Source organism: Somniosus microcephalus, chromosome 14, assembly GCF_052327205.1.
Source record: "Somniosus microcephalus isolate GS21.2 chromosome 14, FLI_Smic_1.0, whole genome shotgun sequence".
Lineage (NCBI taxonomy): Eukaryota > Metazoa > Chordata > Chondrichthyes > Squaliformes > Somniosidae > Somniosus > Somniosus microcephalus.
In genome coordinates, this window is record NC_141000.1 from 125,846,499 (window position 1) to 125,862,347 (window position 15,849).

General features: G+C 46.6%; 1 protein-coding gene across 9 annotated transcripts in view; it reads left to right on the top strand.

The window, feature by feature from the left end:
* robo2 (roundabout, axon guidance receptor, homolog 2 (Drosophila)) overlaps positions 1-15,849 on the top strand; it is a 1,120,123-nt gene that overhangs the window by 221,517 nt on the left and 882,757 nt on the right. The window contains exon 1 of one of the 9 annotated variants that reach the window (XM_086007306.1): positions 5,755-5,978. The exons of 7 other annotated variants lie outside the window; for them this stretch is intronic. In XM_086007306.1, coding sequence (XP_085863432.1) covers positions 5,855-5,978 — 124 coding nt within the window. In that variant the 5' untranslated portion in view covers positions 5,755-5,854. Of the gene's footprint in view, positions 1-5,754; positions 5,979-11,517; positions 11,731-15,849 lie in introns of those variants that run through there. One more of the 9 variants, XM_086007308.1, reaches the window with a different exon arrangement.

The window sequence follows — 15,849 nt, forward strand, 5'->3', positions numbered from 1 at the left end:
TTGGCTATTGATAGCTGTGCCGGTGTTTACATAAGAACATAAGAAGTAGGAGCAGGAGTAGGCCATACGGCCCCTCGGGCCTGCTCCGCCATTCAATAGGATCATGGCTGATCCGAACCTAGACTCACATCCACTTCCCTGCCCGCTCCCCGTAACCCCTAATTCCTTTATCAGCTAGGAAACTGTCTATCTCCGTTTTAAATTTATTTAATGTCGCAGTTTCCACAGCTCTCTGAGGTAGCAAATTCCATAGATTTACTACCCTCTGAGTGAAGAAGTTTCTCCTCATCTCAGTTTTGAAACGGCAGCCCCTTATTCTAAGATTATGCCCTCTAGTTCAAGTCTCACCCATCAGTGGAAACATCCTCCCCGCATCCACCAGATCAAGCCCCCTCACAATCTTATATGTTTCGATAAGATCGCCTCTCATTCTTCTGAATTCCAATGAGTAGAGGCCCAACCTACTCAACCTTTCCTCATAAGTCAACCCCCTCATCTCTGGAATCAACCGTGAACCTTCTCTGAACTGCCTCGAGAGCAAGTATATCTTTTCTTAAATATGGAAACCAAAACTGTACGCAATATTCCAGGTGTGGCCTCACCAATACCCTGTATAACTGCAGCAAGACTTCCCTGCTTTTATACTCCATCCCCTTTGCAATAAAAGCCAAGATTCCATTGGCCTTCCTGATCACCTGCTGTACCTGCATACTAACCTTCTGTGTTTCATGCACCAGGACCCCCAGATCCCTTTGTACTGTAGCACTTTGCAGTTTCTCTCCATTTAGATAATAACTTGCTCTTTGATTTTTTCTGCCAAAGTGCATAACCTCACACTTTCCAACATTATATTCCATCTGCCAAATTTCTGCCCAATCACTTAGCCTGTCTATGTCCTTTTGCAGGTTTTTTATGTCCTCCTCACTCACTGCTTTCCCTCCCATCTTTGTATCGTCGGCAAACTTGGATACGTTGCACTTGGTCCCCTCCTCCAAATCGTTAATATAGATTGTAAAGAGTTGGGGTCCCAGCACTGACCCCTGCGGAACACCACTAGTTACTGATTGCCAACCCGAGAATGAACCATTTATCCCAACTCTCTGTTTTCTGTTAGATAGCCAATCTTCCACCCATGCCAATATATTACCCCCAATCCTGTGATTTTTTATCTTGTGCAGTAATCTTTTGTGTGGCACCTTGTCAAATGCCTTTTGGAAGTCCAAATACACCACATCCACTGGTTCCCATTTATCCACCCTGTTTGTTACATCCTCAAAGAATTCGAGCAAATTTGTCAAACATGACTTCCCCTTCATAAAACCATGCTGACTCTGTCCGATTAAATTATGCTTATCCAAATGTCCTGTTACTGCTTCCTTAATAATGGACTCTAACATTTTACCAACCACAGATGTTAGGCTAACTGGTCTATAGTTTCCAGCCTTTTGTCTACCTCCCTTTTTAAATAAGTATTATGTCGGTGTGTAATTGAGACACGGACTGCAGGAGTTGGTTATAACAGGTCTTTACTGAGTGGAGACAACCGGGAACTAACTATGCAAAGTTACTACACAGGCTTATATACAGGGGTGGTCACTACTGGTACTGCAGTATACAGGGGCTGCAGAATATAGTTCCTTCTGCAAAGTACATACACTACAATAAGGGCGTTACATTAGCAGTTTTCCAATCTGCTGGGACCTTTCCTGAATCCAGGGAGTTTTGGAAAATTACCACCAATGCATCCGCAATCCCTACCGCTACTTCTCAAGACCCTAGGATGTAAGCCATCAGGTCCAGGGGAATTATCTGCCTTAAGTCCCATTATCTTACCGAGTACCATCTCCTTAGTGATTTTAATTGTGTTGAGCTCCTCCCCACCTATAGCCCCCTGTTTGTCCAGTGTTGGGATATTTTTAGTGTCCTCTACTGTAAAGACTGATACAAAATATTTGTTCAGCGTTTCTGCCAACTCCATGTTCCCCACCACTAATTTCCCGGTCTCGTCCTCTAAGGGACCAACATTCACTTTAGCCACCCTTTTTCTTTTTATATAACTGTAGAAACAACGTTTAAACCATTGACGAGAATTGTCCATTAGTGGACAGTCTCTACCTGTCATCGTTGGTTAGTTTGATGACTCCACACTCTGTTGACAGAGCAGAGCTGCCCAGTAAGATGTGTGTGGATGTTGTCACTGATGCCGTGTGATGAATTCGCTCGGTTTGCATGGTTCGGGAATACGGGAACGGGCAATTTCCCAAATTTTCCTTTTGTTCTCCTCACAGTCCAGCTTCCACCTCATGGAGGTAATTCACAACTTACCAGACCCATCTGGTTCACCAAAGGGAAACAGTTCCCAAGGTCAGTGACGACAGTAGACGAGGGAAGTAGCACCGTACTGGCACCGTAACAGAGACGCAGGTAGAAGATGCCACAAGCAGCTTTCCTGCATGTGTGGGACATTCATTGAGAGCTTTGCAAACCAGGAGGTGGTGACACTGAGGGGAAGGACATAAATATTTGCCCCACCTTGTATCTAAAAATTCTGCATTGGACATCTGAGGGGGTGAAATTGGACATGGGCAGGATGCAAAATGGGAGGTATTGCATCTGTCATCTGTTATAAGCCCTGCCTGATACTCGGTTCCATCGACTTTGGACCTGTCCTATAATAGGCGCCAAAAGCGATTCTGCCTGTTTTGCGTCCCTTGTCCACGTCCATTTATAACCAGTTGAGGCTTGTTGGTATTGAATAGATTGCCCATTGTTCGACACAGACAGCCCATTGACTAGAGGCGGCTGAACATCCCACTGCGGACTAGATACTGCCTGTGTATTGTAGCATCACTGCACACGGTGGAGACCAGGATGGTCCCGAAGGTTGGATTCCTTCTCGAGTTAGCTGATTCTTCACTCGGAGGGTGGTGAATCTTTGGAATTCTCTGCCCCAGAATGCTGAGTCTTTGAGTATATTCAAGGCTCCGATCGATAGATTTTTGGACTCTAGGGGAATCGAGGGATATGGAGATCGGGCGAGAAAGTGGAGTTGAGGTCGGCGATCAGCCATGATCTTATTGAATGGCGGAGCAGGCTCGAGGGGCCATATGGCCGACTCCTGCTCTTATTTCTTGTGTTCTTATGTCAACAAGAGTGAGGCAAGTCTGTTGAAGTTAGAGGGAGGGAAAGTATTAGCTAACTTTTCCATGCCTGATCATTAGCAACCCCTTTTGAAAAATGTGGAAATGTGGGGATCGGATGAGGATGGGGCTTGGTTCTGATTCTGCCTCCTGTGGTTGAACAGCTCACTGGCACTTACTTCGTTTGATTGCCATTCTCAATGTAGAGAGTATCAGAGGGCAACCGGTACCTGTGGAACAAAACTCCAACGGCAGAGAAACACAAATAGCTACAATATGCCATGTTTTAGAAACCTTTTAGAGATAGTGACTACATTTATACACACTCTGTTCCAAATGTGACATCCCCAGTGATCTACACCAGGTGAAAATACCTTGTGTTCATTAATATTCAAATCCTTTGAGATCCATCCCAGTACCTCATTAGAATCGTTGAGAGCAGCGTCACGTTGATTGGACTCTTGCAGGGATTGATCATTTCATACCAGCTAACCCTTTCCCGCCTGTGCCAATACACACTCTGTTCATTGTGTATGTCTCTTTAATGTTTTGTGTACCAGTGTACAATACCTGACACTGATTAATATCCCTCTGACCTTTCAGTAACCGTCCGACTTAGCTGTTCCAGATCTCTTTCATGGGAACTTGGGAACAGGAGCCCCTCGAGCCTGTTCCACCATTCTGTTAGATCATGGCTGATCTGTACCTCAACTCCATCTACTCTATTGCCTTGGCTCCATATCTCATGATACCCCTTACCCAGCAAAAATCTAGCCATCTCAGTCTTGAAAATTTCAATTGATCACCAGCATTGGGAGAGAGTTCCAGATTTCCACCACCCTTTGTGTGAAGAAGTGCTTCCTGACATCACCCCTGAACGGTCTGGCTCTAATTTTAAAGTTGTGACCGCTTGTTCTGGATTTTCCCAACAGAGGAAATAGTTTCTCTGTATCCATGCTATCAAAATCCTTTCTTCCACTCTGTCTCGTACTCATTGCTCGAACATAGCCATATATCCATTCAAATAAAACATTTGGTGTCCTATTCTCTATCACATATTACCATTGCCGAATCCCCCACTATCAACATCCTGGGGGTCACCATTGACCAGAAACTTAACTGGACCAGCAAAATAAATACTGCGTCTACAAGAGCAGGTCAGAGGCTAGGTATTCTGTGGTGAGTTCTCACGTCCTGACTCCCCAAAGTCTTTCCACCATCTACAAGGCACAAGTAAGGAGTGTGATGGAATACTCTCCACTTGCCTGGATGAGTGCAGCTCCAACAACACTCAAGAAGCTCAACACCATCCAGGACAAAGCAGCCCGCTTGATTGGCACCCCATCCGCCACCTTAAACATTCACTCAATCCACCACCGGCGTACCGTGGCTGCAGTGTGTACCATCTACAAGATGCACTGCAGCAACGCGCCAAGGCTTCTTTGACAGCACCTTCAAAACCTGTAACCTCTACCACCTAGAAGGACAAGGGCAGCAGGTGCATGGGAACACCACCACCTCCAAGTTCCCCGCCAAGTTGCACACATAGAAACAGAAACATAGAAGATAGGAGCAGGAGTAGACCATTCGGCCACTTGAGCCTGTTCCGCTATTTAATGAGATCATGGCTGATCATCCAAATTCAGTACCCTGTCCCTGCTTTCTCCCCATATCCCTTGATCCCTTTAGCCTTAAGAAATATATCTAACTCCTTCTTGAATATATTTAATAAGTTAGCCTCAACTGTCTTCTGTGGCAGAGAATTCCACAGGTTCACCACTCTGGGTGAAGAAATTCCTCCTCATCTCAGTCCTAAATGGCCTACCCCTTATCCTTAGACTGTGACCCCTGGTTCTGGACTCCCCCGCCATCGGGAACATCCTTCCTGCATCTAGTCTGTCTAGCCCTGTTAGAATTTTATAAGTTTCAATGAGATCCCCTCTCATTCTTCTAAACTCTAGTGAATATAAGCCTAATCGACTCAATCTCTCTTCATTAGTCATTCCTGCCATCCCAGGTATCAGTCTGGTGAATCTTCACTGCACTCCCTCCATGGCAAGGACATCCCTCCTCAGATAAGGATGTTCACTATCCTGATATGGAAATATATCGGCGTTCCTTCATCGTCGCTGGGTCAAAATCCTGGAACTCCCTCCCTAACAGCCCTGTGGGAGTACCTTCACCACACGGACTGCAGCAGTTCAAGGCGCAATTAGGGATGGGCAATAAATGTTGGCCTTACCAGCGACGCACTCATCCCAGGAACGAATAAAAAAAATACATATTATTGGGGGAACAGTAGAGGGCTCGGAAGAGACCCCTGTTGAATCAAACTAGCAAACTGTGCAAATAGAGCTATTAACATTCACCCTCACCGTCTGCTTTCAATTCAGGTTTCAACCCAACGAGGCTTTTGGATCTTAATCCCATGAGTCTTAATCATCCTTACAAGTTAAATTTGTAGAAATGATCTTCAGAACAACCAAGCAAAGTAATATCCAGGTTCTGGGATGGATCTGCATGGATTGGAATGTTAATGAGAGCCATAGCCATTCATTCAATAAACATAGGATGTTCATGGGCCTTGTCTGAGTAATCTGTACTGTTGACTTCTAGGACTTCGGGAATTGTCCTATAGCAAACGCTTGTCTTGGCAGGTAAGCCATTGTGTTCATTTGCTTGTGGACTACAATTACTACAATACAAAGCTTGAGATGGACCTCCCATGCGTGCAGGATCTCACGGTGAAGATACTTCAATTACTGCCCACAACCAGCACCACAGTCAGTACCACAGTCAGTCGCGCAGCTCCTCCTTTCAGTTTGAGTCAAAGCCCAGGTAACACTTTCTCTTTTCCTTGTTGTGTGTCCGTGTTGTACCCAATGGGTGAGCTGGGAGACTTCTACATGGGAACAAATGCACATGGTTGGCTGCCCGAACCTCATCCTCTGGCCAATGAGAGCAGAGCTGAAGATATAATTTACTATATGGAGATTCTGGTTATTGAGGGAATGTGGTGAGATGGAACCTCGCAGTGAGAAGGAGCTGGGAGCCGGGTTCTGTTGGGGAGCAGTGAAGTTCTTTAGATGGCACGTGGTTGATGTTCTCGCTTTGCTTTCTCTAGGCTGTCTGCGGCAGTCTAGGTATCTCTGTGATGCATTCATTGACTGTCAGCACCAACAATGGCTTACAGCTCCTTTATGAGGTGACCGATAAATGAGTGAAACTGTAGCGTGAGGGACGGGCTGTAAATATTTGAGAAAACATCAATATTCCTGGAACAGAGTCAATTGCTGCTGCTCAGTAGCTGCATCCACATTCATTTACTGATGGTTAATGATTTTTGAGTCAGATTCCTGGGATGAGGGAGAGTTTGGGTAGACGAGGATAAGAACAGAAAATGCTGGCAATACTCAGGAGGTCCGGCAGCATCTGTGGAGAGAGAAACAGAGTTAACGTTTCTGGTCGATGACCATTCGTCAGAACTTTTGAGTAGACTAGGCCTATATTCTCTGGAGTTTAGAAGAATGAGGTGATCTCATTGAAACATATAAAATTCTTAAGGGGTAGATGCTGGGAGGATGTTTCCCCTGGCTGGGGAGTCTAGAACTAGGGGTCACAGTCTCAGAATAAAGGGTTGGCCATTTAGGACTGATGAGGAAACATTTCTTCACTCAGAGGCTGGTGTATCTTTGGAATTCTCTACCCCAGAGGGCTGTGGCTGCTCAGTCATTGAGTATATTCAAGACAGAGATTGATAGATTTTTTTATCAAAGGCAACAAGAAGGTATCGGAGAGGCAGGGGATAATTTTCACCCTCACCGCCCGGGTAATAAACCACGAAGAGGATAGTTTGGCCACTGTAGAACACGGCTAAATGGAATTGGAAGTTGGGCGGGTTCTATAGCGGGCGTGGTATCCTGGTTGACTACCCAAGCAGTGAAGGTGAAAATGACCCCCATCGGAGGGTAATTGTAGCTAGGCAATGGTGTAACATTGGCGATAGCAAATTGGCCACCTGTTATACACCCCGCCCAATTAATTTTTTTTCCCCTTTCATTGCCTTCAATGGAAAAGAAAATGTGACGTGGCGTGGGATGGACGGCTAATTCGCTATCTGCCGTTTTACGCTATCACTTGCAGTCAAAAATACCGCCTACAGTGTCTCTGCACATTATGACTCTGGAGGTATTTTCTGATTCCTGGGATGAGAGGGCTGTCTTCTGAGGAGAGATTGAGTAGATTGGGCCTATACTCAATGGAGTTTAGAAGAATGAGAGGTGATCTCATTGAAACATATAAGATTCTGAGGGGGGTTGACAGGGTCGATGCTGAGAGGTTGTTTCCCCTGGCTGGAGTGTCTAGAACTAGGGGGCCTAGTCTCAGGATAAGGGGTCGGCCATTTAAGACTGAGATAAGAGGAATTTCTTTATTCAGAGGGCGGTGACTCTTTGGAATTCTCTGCCTCAGAGGGCTGTGGAGGCTCAGCCGTTGAGTATATTCAAGGCTGAGTTCGATAGATTTTTGGACTCTAGGGGAATCAAGGGATATGGAGATCGGGGCGGGAAAGTGGAGTTGAGGTCGAAGATCAGCCATGATCTTATTGAATGGCGGAGCAGGCTCGAGGGGCCGAATGGCCGACTCCTGCTCCTAATTCTTATGTTCTAAACTGTCCTTCTCAATTGTAGACACGATTTGCTCATTTCCGCTGGCAGATTTACAATTGTATGCAATGACTGGGAGGTTTTACGCTGACTTCCTTCATGTGTGAAAAGCGTGGCAGCGCTGTCTGATTTTTAAATTCATGCTCTGTATAAGATGTGAGTGACAGCTCAGAGAACCTTCTGAACTCTCTTCCGATGTGTCTCTGGTACAGCCAATGGTTGCACCTTGGGATTTGAAGCAAAACTGAGTTAAATCTTAAGCCAAATTGAACCCATTGATTTTTTAAAGAAATGTGTTCCAGGGATGTGTGCAGCAGTCGCAAAGCATCAGTTAGTGCCCATCCCGGGTTGCCTTGACAAGATTCATAGTCAGCCATTTTGGAGTCGCAGGCCAGGGGGTGGGAGGTGCCCTTCCCTGAAGGACATTAGTGAACCAGTTGGGTTTTTAAAAAGAAAGAAAGACTTGCATTGCTATAGCGCCTTTCACGACCACCGGACGTCTCAAAGCGCTTTACAGCCAAAGAAGTACTTTTTAAAGTGTAGTCACTGTTGTAATGTGGGAAACGCAGCAGCCAATTTGTACACAGCAAGCTCCCACAAACAGCAATGTGATAATGACCAGATAATCTGTTTTAGTGATGTTGGTTGAGGGATAAATATTGACCAGGACACCGGGAAGAACTCCCCCTGCTCTTCTTCGAAATAGTGGCCGTGGGATTTTTTGCGTCCACCCGAGAGAGCAGACGGGGCCTTGGTTTAACGTCTCATCCGAAAGACGGCACCTCCGGCAGTGCAGCGCTCCCTCAGCACTGCACTGGAGTGTCAGCCTAGATTTTTATGTGCTACAATTTCCTGGAGTGGGACTTGAACCCGCAACCTTCTGATTCAGAGGCAAGCGTGCTACACACTGAGCCACAGCTGACACCGTGGCCACTTTTGCCACAAACCGGTAGCTTTCGTGGTCATTTTTGATTCTGGTGCTAATGCACAATTTAGCAGATTTATTAAATTCAGTTTTATACAACTCGCCAGAACTTGCCATGGTGGGATTTGCACTCGTGACCACTGGATTACTAGACCAGTAACACAGCCACAAGGCCATCGTACCCTTTGAATTCAGTAAAGGTCACAGGATTGAAATAACGGATAAAGAATGGTTAGAATGTGGAACTCGCTACCACAGGGAGTGGTTGAGGTGACTAGCGTAGCTGCATTTCAGGGAAAGCTGGATAAACACATGAGGGAGAAAGGGATAGAAGGATATGTTGATAGGGTGAGATGAAATAGGGTGGGTGGAGGATTGTGTAGTATATAAACACCGCCATAGACCAGTTGGGCCGAATGGCCTGTTTGTGTGCTGTAAATTCTAGGTAATTCTATGTAATCCGATAGATGCTGAGATCTGCAGGCAGATCAGGGCGAAATGTCACAACAGTGCAACAATATTCGGTGATTTTATCTATCGCAAGATAGATTGAAAGAACTTTCATTTGTATATCGCCTTTCATGACCTCAGGATGTCCCAAATCACTTTACAGCCAATGATGTACTTTTTGAAGTGTAGTCACTGTTGTAATGTAGGAATCGTGGCAGCTAATTTGCGCACAGCAAGCTCCCACAAACAGCAATGCGATAATGACCAGATCATCTTTTTGGTGATGTTGATTGAGGGATAAATATTGGCCAGGACAGCAGGGATAACTCTCCTGCTCTTCCTCGAAATAGTGGCCATGGATCTTTTACATCCACCTGAGAGAACAGGCGGGGCCTCAGTTTAACGTCTCATCCAAAAGACGGCGCTTCTGACAGTGCGGCACTCCCTCAGTACTGCCAGGGATCAAAAACAAACCTTGAATGAAAACTTGAGAGGCTGGAATCATTTTCCTATTCTTACTGTCTCGCGAACACTGTGTGTGGAAATTGGATAAAGACGCGATTCATGTGATGCCCAACCCATGGTTGAATAGCCTGACGACACCCATGTTCTTGGCCGATCCATCGGTGGTAACGATACCTGCTGCCGGCGCGTACAGAAAAACCGCGTGCCGCTGAAAATGAGGCCCATTGTGCCCGGGCACTCCAGTGATGTATCGGAGGATGACAAGCTCTTGTCAAGCCAAGCTCCAGCAGAGAAGTGGAGAGAGCTGGAGAAAAATCTAAATATCTACACGATTTGTGCCGGGCAGATTTTAAAGACTTGAGATTTCACACCCTCTCAAACTTCACTCTTGCTGTGTAAACATGTTCAGCTCTTTGAGTGTATCTTCAGACTTTGAGCTCAGAGCTCCAGAATCCTCCTCCCTGTTCCCTGTCTCCGAACCCACTCCTGTCCATCACTGTCCTTTCGGAGGTAGCGTGGCTAACGTTACACACAATGGCCTAGAAATTCACTGGCCTTAGCGCCGCTTTTGAGGCGCTAGAGGGCCTAGCGCCGAAGTTATGGCCAGTTTAGAAATTGACAGGGGCCCTAAATCGGCGTTAGGCCGGTAGCGCTGCGCCGGCACCGATGACGTCATCGGTGTGCGCAGCGTCCCGGTTGCCATGGTAACCCACCCGAACTCGGAAATTGAGTTGCGGCCGCCTCGCCCGTGGCAGCCGCAAGCAACGTTCTGGCAGAGGTGCCTTACAGAACTTTGCGCCGGCGCATTAAAGGCCCCGCGGCGGCCGGCCGCTTTCCCGCCGGCCGCCTGGCCGCAGCTCCCTCCCCGGACTTCCCCCCCCCCCCCCCCCCCCCGGAACAGAAGCAAGCCCGGCACTTGTCCGAGGTGCCGGGCTCATTTTTAAAAAGATTATCGCGGGCCGCGGCCGGGTGCAGGCAGCTCCTCCTTAACAGAAGGAGGAGGCCTGCACTTCCCGAGCCTGCCGCACCGCAGCGGACGCCGGAATAGCGCCGGAATGCGGCGCGTGGCACCAGTTTTGAGGCGCTGAGACCCCTCAGTAGCGCCGGCAGCCGTTTGGGCGCGGCGCTACTGAATTTTTGGCGCGCGCAGGGGGACTTAGCGCCGGCACTAACTTCCGGCGCTAAAGCCCTCGCTGCGCCAAAACCGAATTTCTAGGCCAATGGGTGGTAATCTGGACCAGTATAAAAAGGAGCGCTATCAGACCAGCCGCCCGTTTTATATCTCCCTCCTGACTTTCCCTCTTCGGTGAAGTCAGTAGAAATGATCATCGGGAGAGATGTATCTGGGGCGGCTGAATCGATTGTGACCTTATTACTCCATCACCCAAAGTCAGAATGACCCCCACTGTTCCAAATGTGGAATCCCCAAGTGATCCACACCAGCTGAGGACAACTTGCGTTCATTAATATTCAATTCCGTCACCCATCCATCCCAGTTCCTGATTTGCCTTGTTGGGAGCAGCTTCACATTGACTGGATGCTTCCAGTGATTGGTCAGTGCTCACAAACCAACCCTGTCCTTTTCCCGCCTGTGTGAATGCACACACTGTTCATTGTGTGTGTACATTTAATGTTTCACATTCCACTGTGCATTGTCTAACACCGATCCACTTTAATGTCCCATGGGCCTTTCAATAACAGTCCTACTTAACTATTCCAGGTCTCTTTCATTCAGTCAGTCCCACTGTGATTACCTGGCCATAGGACCACTCTCGTGTAGAAGCACTTTCAGAAACGATATCCACATCCTCCTACTCACAAACGATGCAGTATCTACAGGGACCTCGTCTTAGTAATCTGTACTGTTGACTTCCAGGATTTGGGGAATTACTTCGTAACAGACGGTTATCCTGGCGAGAAAATCGTTGTGTCCGCAGTCTTTTACAGTACCATTCCTACAATCGCGACCTTGCGATGGACCTCCCGTGCGTGCAGGATCTCACAGTGAAGATATTTCGCTTACAGCCCACTACCAGCACCACAGTCAGTACCACACCTCCTCCTTTCAGTTTGAATCAGAGCCCAGGTAACACTTTCTCTCTTTTCCTGTTATGTGACTGTAGCACGCAATTGGCTGGCTGAATCCATTCTCTGGCCAAGCCAATATCTGCCCATGGGAGCACAGCCGAAGACCATGTTGTAATTAGTAGAGATTCCGGTTACTTAGGGCATGTGGTGTGATGGAATCTCGCAGTCGGAAAGAGCTGGGAGCCGGATTCTGTTGGGGGGCAGTGACGTTCTGTGGTTGACGCATGGCTGATGTTCTCTCTTTGCTTTCTCTAGTCTGACTGCAGCAGTCTAGGGTTCTCCAGTATTTGCGATACATTCAACAGCACCAACAGTGCAGTGCTACGGCACCCGGTGTTTGTAGAGAACCTCTAATGGAGGCAAAACGCACCTCAACCGATGAGCAAAGATGAAGTTGGAAGGGGTGACCCAACACCTTGATCAAAGATAGGGCTTTGGGCAGTCTTGAAGAAGGGGGAGGTGGAGGAATTTGGGAAGGCAGTTTCAGAGAATTGGAACTAGGCAGCTGAAGGCACAACCACCCGTGCTGGGTGCGCAAGAGATTGTAGAAGTACAGCTCCTTTGGGAACCCTGTACAGCACTTGACATGACCAGATGGCCGTGTGGTTCTGCAGGAAGCTGAGAATTAGGTGACAGATAAATGACCAAATCTGACTATATACAGAGAAGGGGGGTGGGGGGACAAGGTGCTGGTTTTGGGAAATGTCAACATTCCTGGAAAAGAGACAAACAGTTGCTGCATCCAAATTAATTTACTGATGGGTAATGATTGTTGCGCCTGATTTTATACGGAAGCTTGTTATGGAGGAATGTTGACTGTGTCTGATATCGGGAGATATTGTCTATTTGTATTTCTGTCTGTGGTAAAGTATTTGGCCTGAATTGCCAGTTACTAGATAATCTCAACCTCTCCTTGCTTCGCTTGATCAAGTCACACTTGCTCCCTAATTGTACACACGGGAAGGTCGTGTCTGGTAATGTACGCGGATGCTGTCAAGGTTGCTGTTGGTGGGTCAGTGACAAATCTGGAATCTTTCTGAATTTCATTGCAACTCTTGCAGCCAATGGTTGGGTCTGGGACTTCGAAACAAACTTCTGTCAAAACTTCTTTACCCAGAGAGTGGTGAGAATGTGGAACTCGCTACCACATGGAGTGGTTGAAGCAAATAGTGTAGATACATTTAAGGGGAAGTGAGGAAAGACGGGAGGAGGTTCGAGTGGAACATAAAGTCCGGCATGGACTAGTTGGGCCGAATGGCCTGTTTCTGTGCTATATATCCTGTGTAATTCAGAGAAATGAACTATTGTTTCAAGTGAACTAAGTCCGATGAAGACGGGGTTAAAATTGAAGAGGAATTTTCAGTTATTATTCAGCGACTGTTTGGAAAAATAACTTTCTTTTCGGAAACTGTTGGACCCAGTGTGCACTGGTGGTCAGACATGTTCTGTGCTCTGTGTGACTGACCGGCTTTCCTTACTGTCTGTTGCCTGAGTACAGCTCTGATAGACTCTCCTTGTTGAACAATCTGATGTTTGTTGCACATTGACACCATTGACGTCATCTTTAAATCGCCCTTGCATATTTGTTGGCAAAACCATGAGGGATTGTGTAAAACATGGAGTGGCTGTAATTAGTGAGACATACTTGCACTGGGAAATCAAACTTGCTGATGGTCATTAGTGTTTCTCACTCAATATTGGGTTATCCATTGGCCATGCAGTGTGATAGACTCGGTTTTCCTGGCCTGAATTGCCAGTTGCAAGGTGATCTCGAGCCCTCCTTGCTCTGCTTGATCAAGTCACACTTGCTCGTTAATTGTACACACGGGAAGGTCGTGTCTGGTAATGTACGCGGATGTTGCCAAGGTTACTGTTGGTGGGTCAGTGACAACTCGGGAATCTTTCTGAATTTCATTGCAACTCTTGCAGCCAATAGTTAGGCCACAGAGAGGGTTTGGACCCTTATCATACTGTGCTCAGTTCTGGTCTCCTTATTACAAAAAAGATGAAGAAACACTAGAGAAAAAATTGCACAGGCCGGGGCTCTTCTCTCTAGAAAAGAAAAGACTGAGAGGTAACCCGATTGAAGTCTTTAAAATTATGAAGGGATTCGATAGGGTAGGCGTAAAGAAGATATTTCCACTTGTGGGCAATCTTCCCGTGAATTTTTTTCCAGGTGCGCGGCCCCTTTAATGGGCTGATTCAATTTTTCACGCATGCGCGATTATTTCAATTGTAAAGCCGTTAAGCGGCATGCGCGCGACCGTCAGATCGCTGCGTGGCCTCGCAGCTTAATGGGAACATTGCTTGTGGGGAGAGTCCAAAACTAGGGGCCGTAAATATAAGATAATCACTAATAAATCCAATAAGGAATTCAGGAGAAACTTCTTTACCCAGAGAATGATGAGAATGTGGAACTCGCTGCCACAGGGAGTGGTTGAGGCGAATAGTATCGATGCATTTAAGGGGAAGCTGGATAAACACATGAGGGAGAAAGGAATAGAGGGTTATGCAGATAGGATGAGATGAAGAGGGGTGGGAGGAGGCTCATGTGGAGCATAAACACCGGCACGGACTGGTTTGGCTGAAAGGCCTGTTTCTGTGCTGTAACTTCTATGTGAAGCGATACTGAGGTATGGGATTATGACAGAGTTGGGCTGTTGTGTGAAGTGTTTCACTCAAGTCTGCGGGATGGGTCGTTCTATTTTGTGGAAGCAGTTCAATTGTAATGTGAAGCTCGTGAAGTGAGGAACATGAGGACTGATCCAATATTCAGTCCTGAGACACTACAGTATCTCACTCAGTCTCGTCACTTTCTACTAGGTGACTTTTCCTGAAACAATAGTTCTTTCTAGAATCATAGACTAGTGCAGCACAAGGAGGCCATTCGGCCCTTCGAGTCTGCGCCGGCTCTTTCGAAGAGCAATCCAGTTAGTCCCACCCCCCCCCCCCCCCCCGCTCTTTCCCCATATCCCTGCAATTTGTTTCTCCTTCAAGTATTTATCCAATTCCTGTTTGAAGGCTACTATTGAATTTGCTTCCACTGCCCTATCAGGACGACCATTCCAAATCCTAACCACACGTATGAAAAAGTTTTTCCTCATGTCGCCTCTGGTTCTTTTGCCAATCACCTTAAATCTGTGTCCTCTGGTTACCGACCCTTCAGTCATTAGGAACAGTTTCTCTTACTCTATATAAACCGTTCATTATTTTAAACGCCTCCATCAAACCTCCTTTGTTCTGAAGTTCTCAACTTCTGACTCTCTTTATTACTAATTCACTTTCCGCCATTCTTTTAAGACCCTCCCTCCCTGGGTCACGCAATACTCCCGCACTCAGCTCCTGCCCCTGGCCATGCTCTTAATTACCATCGGTTGGGCAGACTTGAGAGATCATCGGCCTGTTGTGATTGGCATATTATTTTTGTCGTTGAGTGGGGAAGTCTTATCTGGTTTTGAAGTCACGGAGAGTTCCATCCTATCTACATAGGCCTGGATTTTTGCAGTGGTAACGATGGTAAACTGTCAGCATTGGTCATCATTACCCGTCTGAAACTGGCCGTAACTTCGGGATTTAGCGCGTGCGCATCTAAACATGGAAATCCTGAAGTTGCGGTCAGTCATCCCCTGCTCCAACACTCGCCACGCTGTGGCGCCCCCCCCCCCCCAATAATCGTCAATCAGTGGAACTGACAACAACTTAAGCTTTTCTGCGCTAATATCGCTGTTAAACACCCCATTAAATGTTAAACCTTGTTGGAATTGGTTTAACTGGGATTTTAACAGTGTATTGATTTCTAAACAACCTTTCTGGCCCTGAAAAACTAATTTTTATATTGTGGAATGTCAGAATTTCGCCATTACGATAAACAATTACTAGATTTTTTTAAATTAAAAAATTAAAGTTTGTTCATGATTTTTCAGCTTCTACCTTAACCCCATGTTTATGTCCCAATCTTTAAAAAGTGCAGATAATCAGTGCTTTTTATTTCCTGGTTTGCTGTCTGTGAGAATTCTTCAATGTGCTTGGTTGCTTGATGACATCACTGCTGCTCTACGCTAGGGATACCCTTTTGACAGCGCTACAGTCAATTTCATGTTGAGGAAGCTAAAGTCCT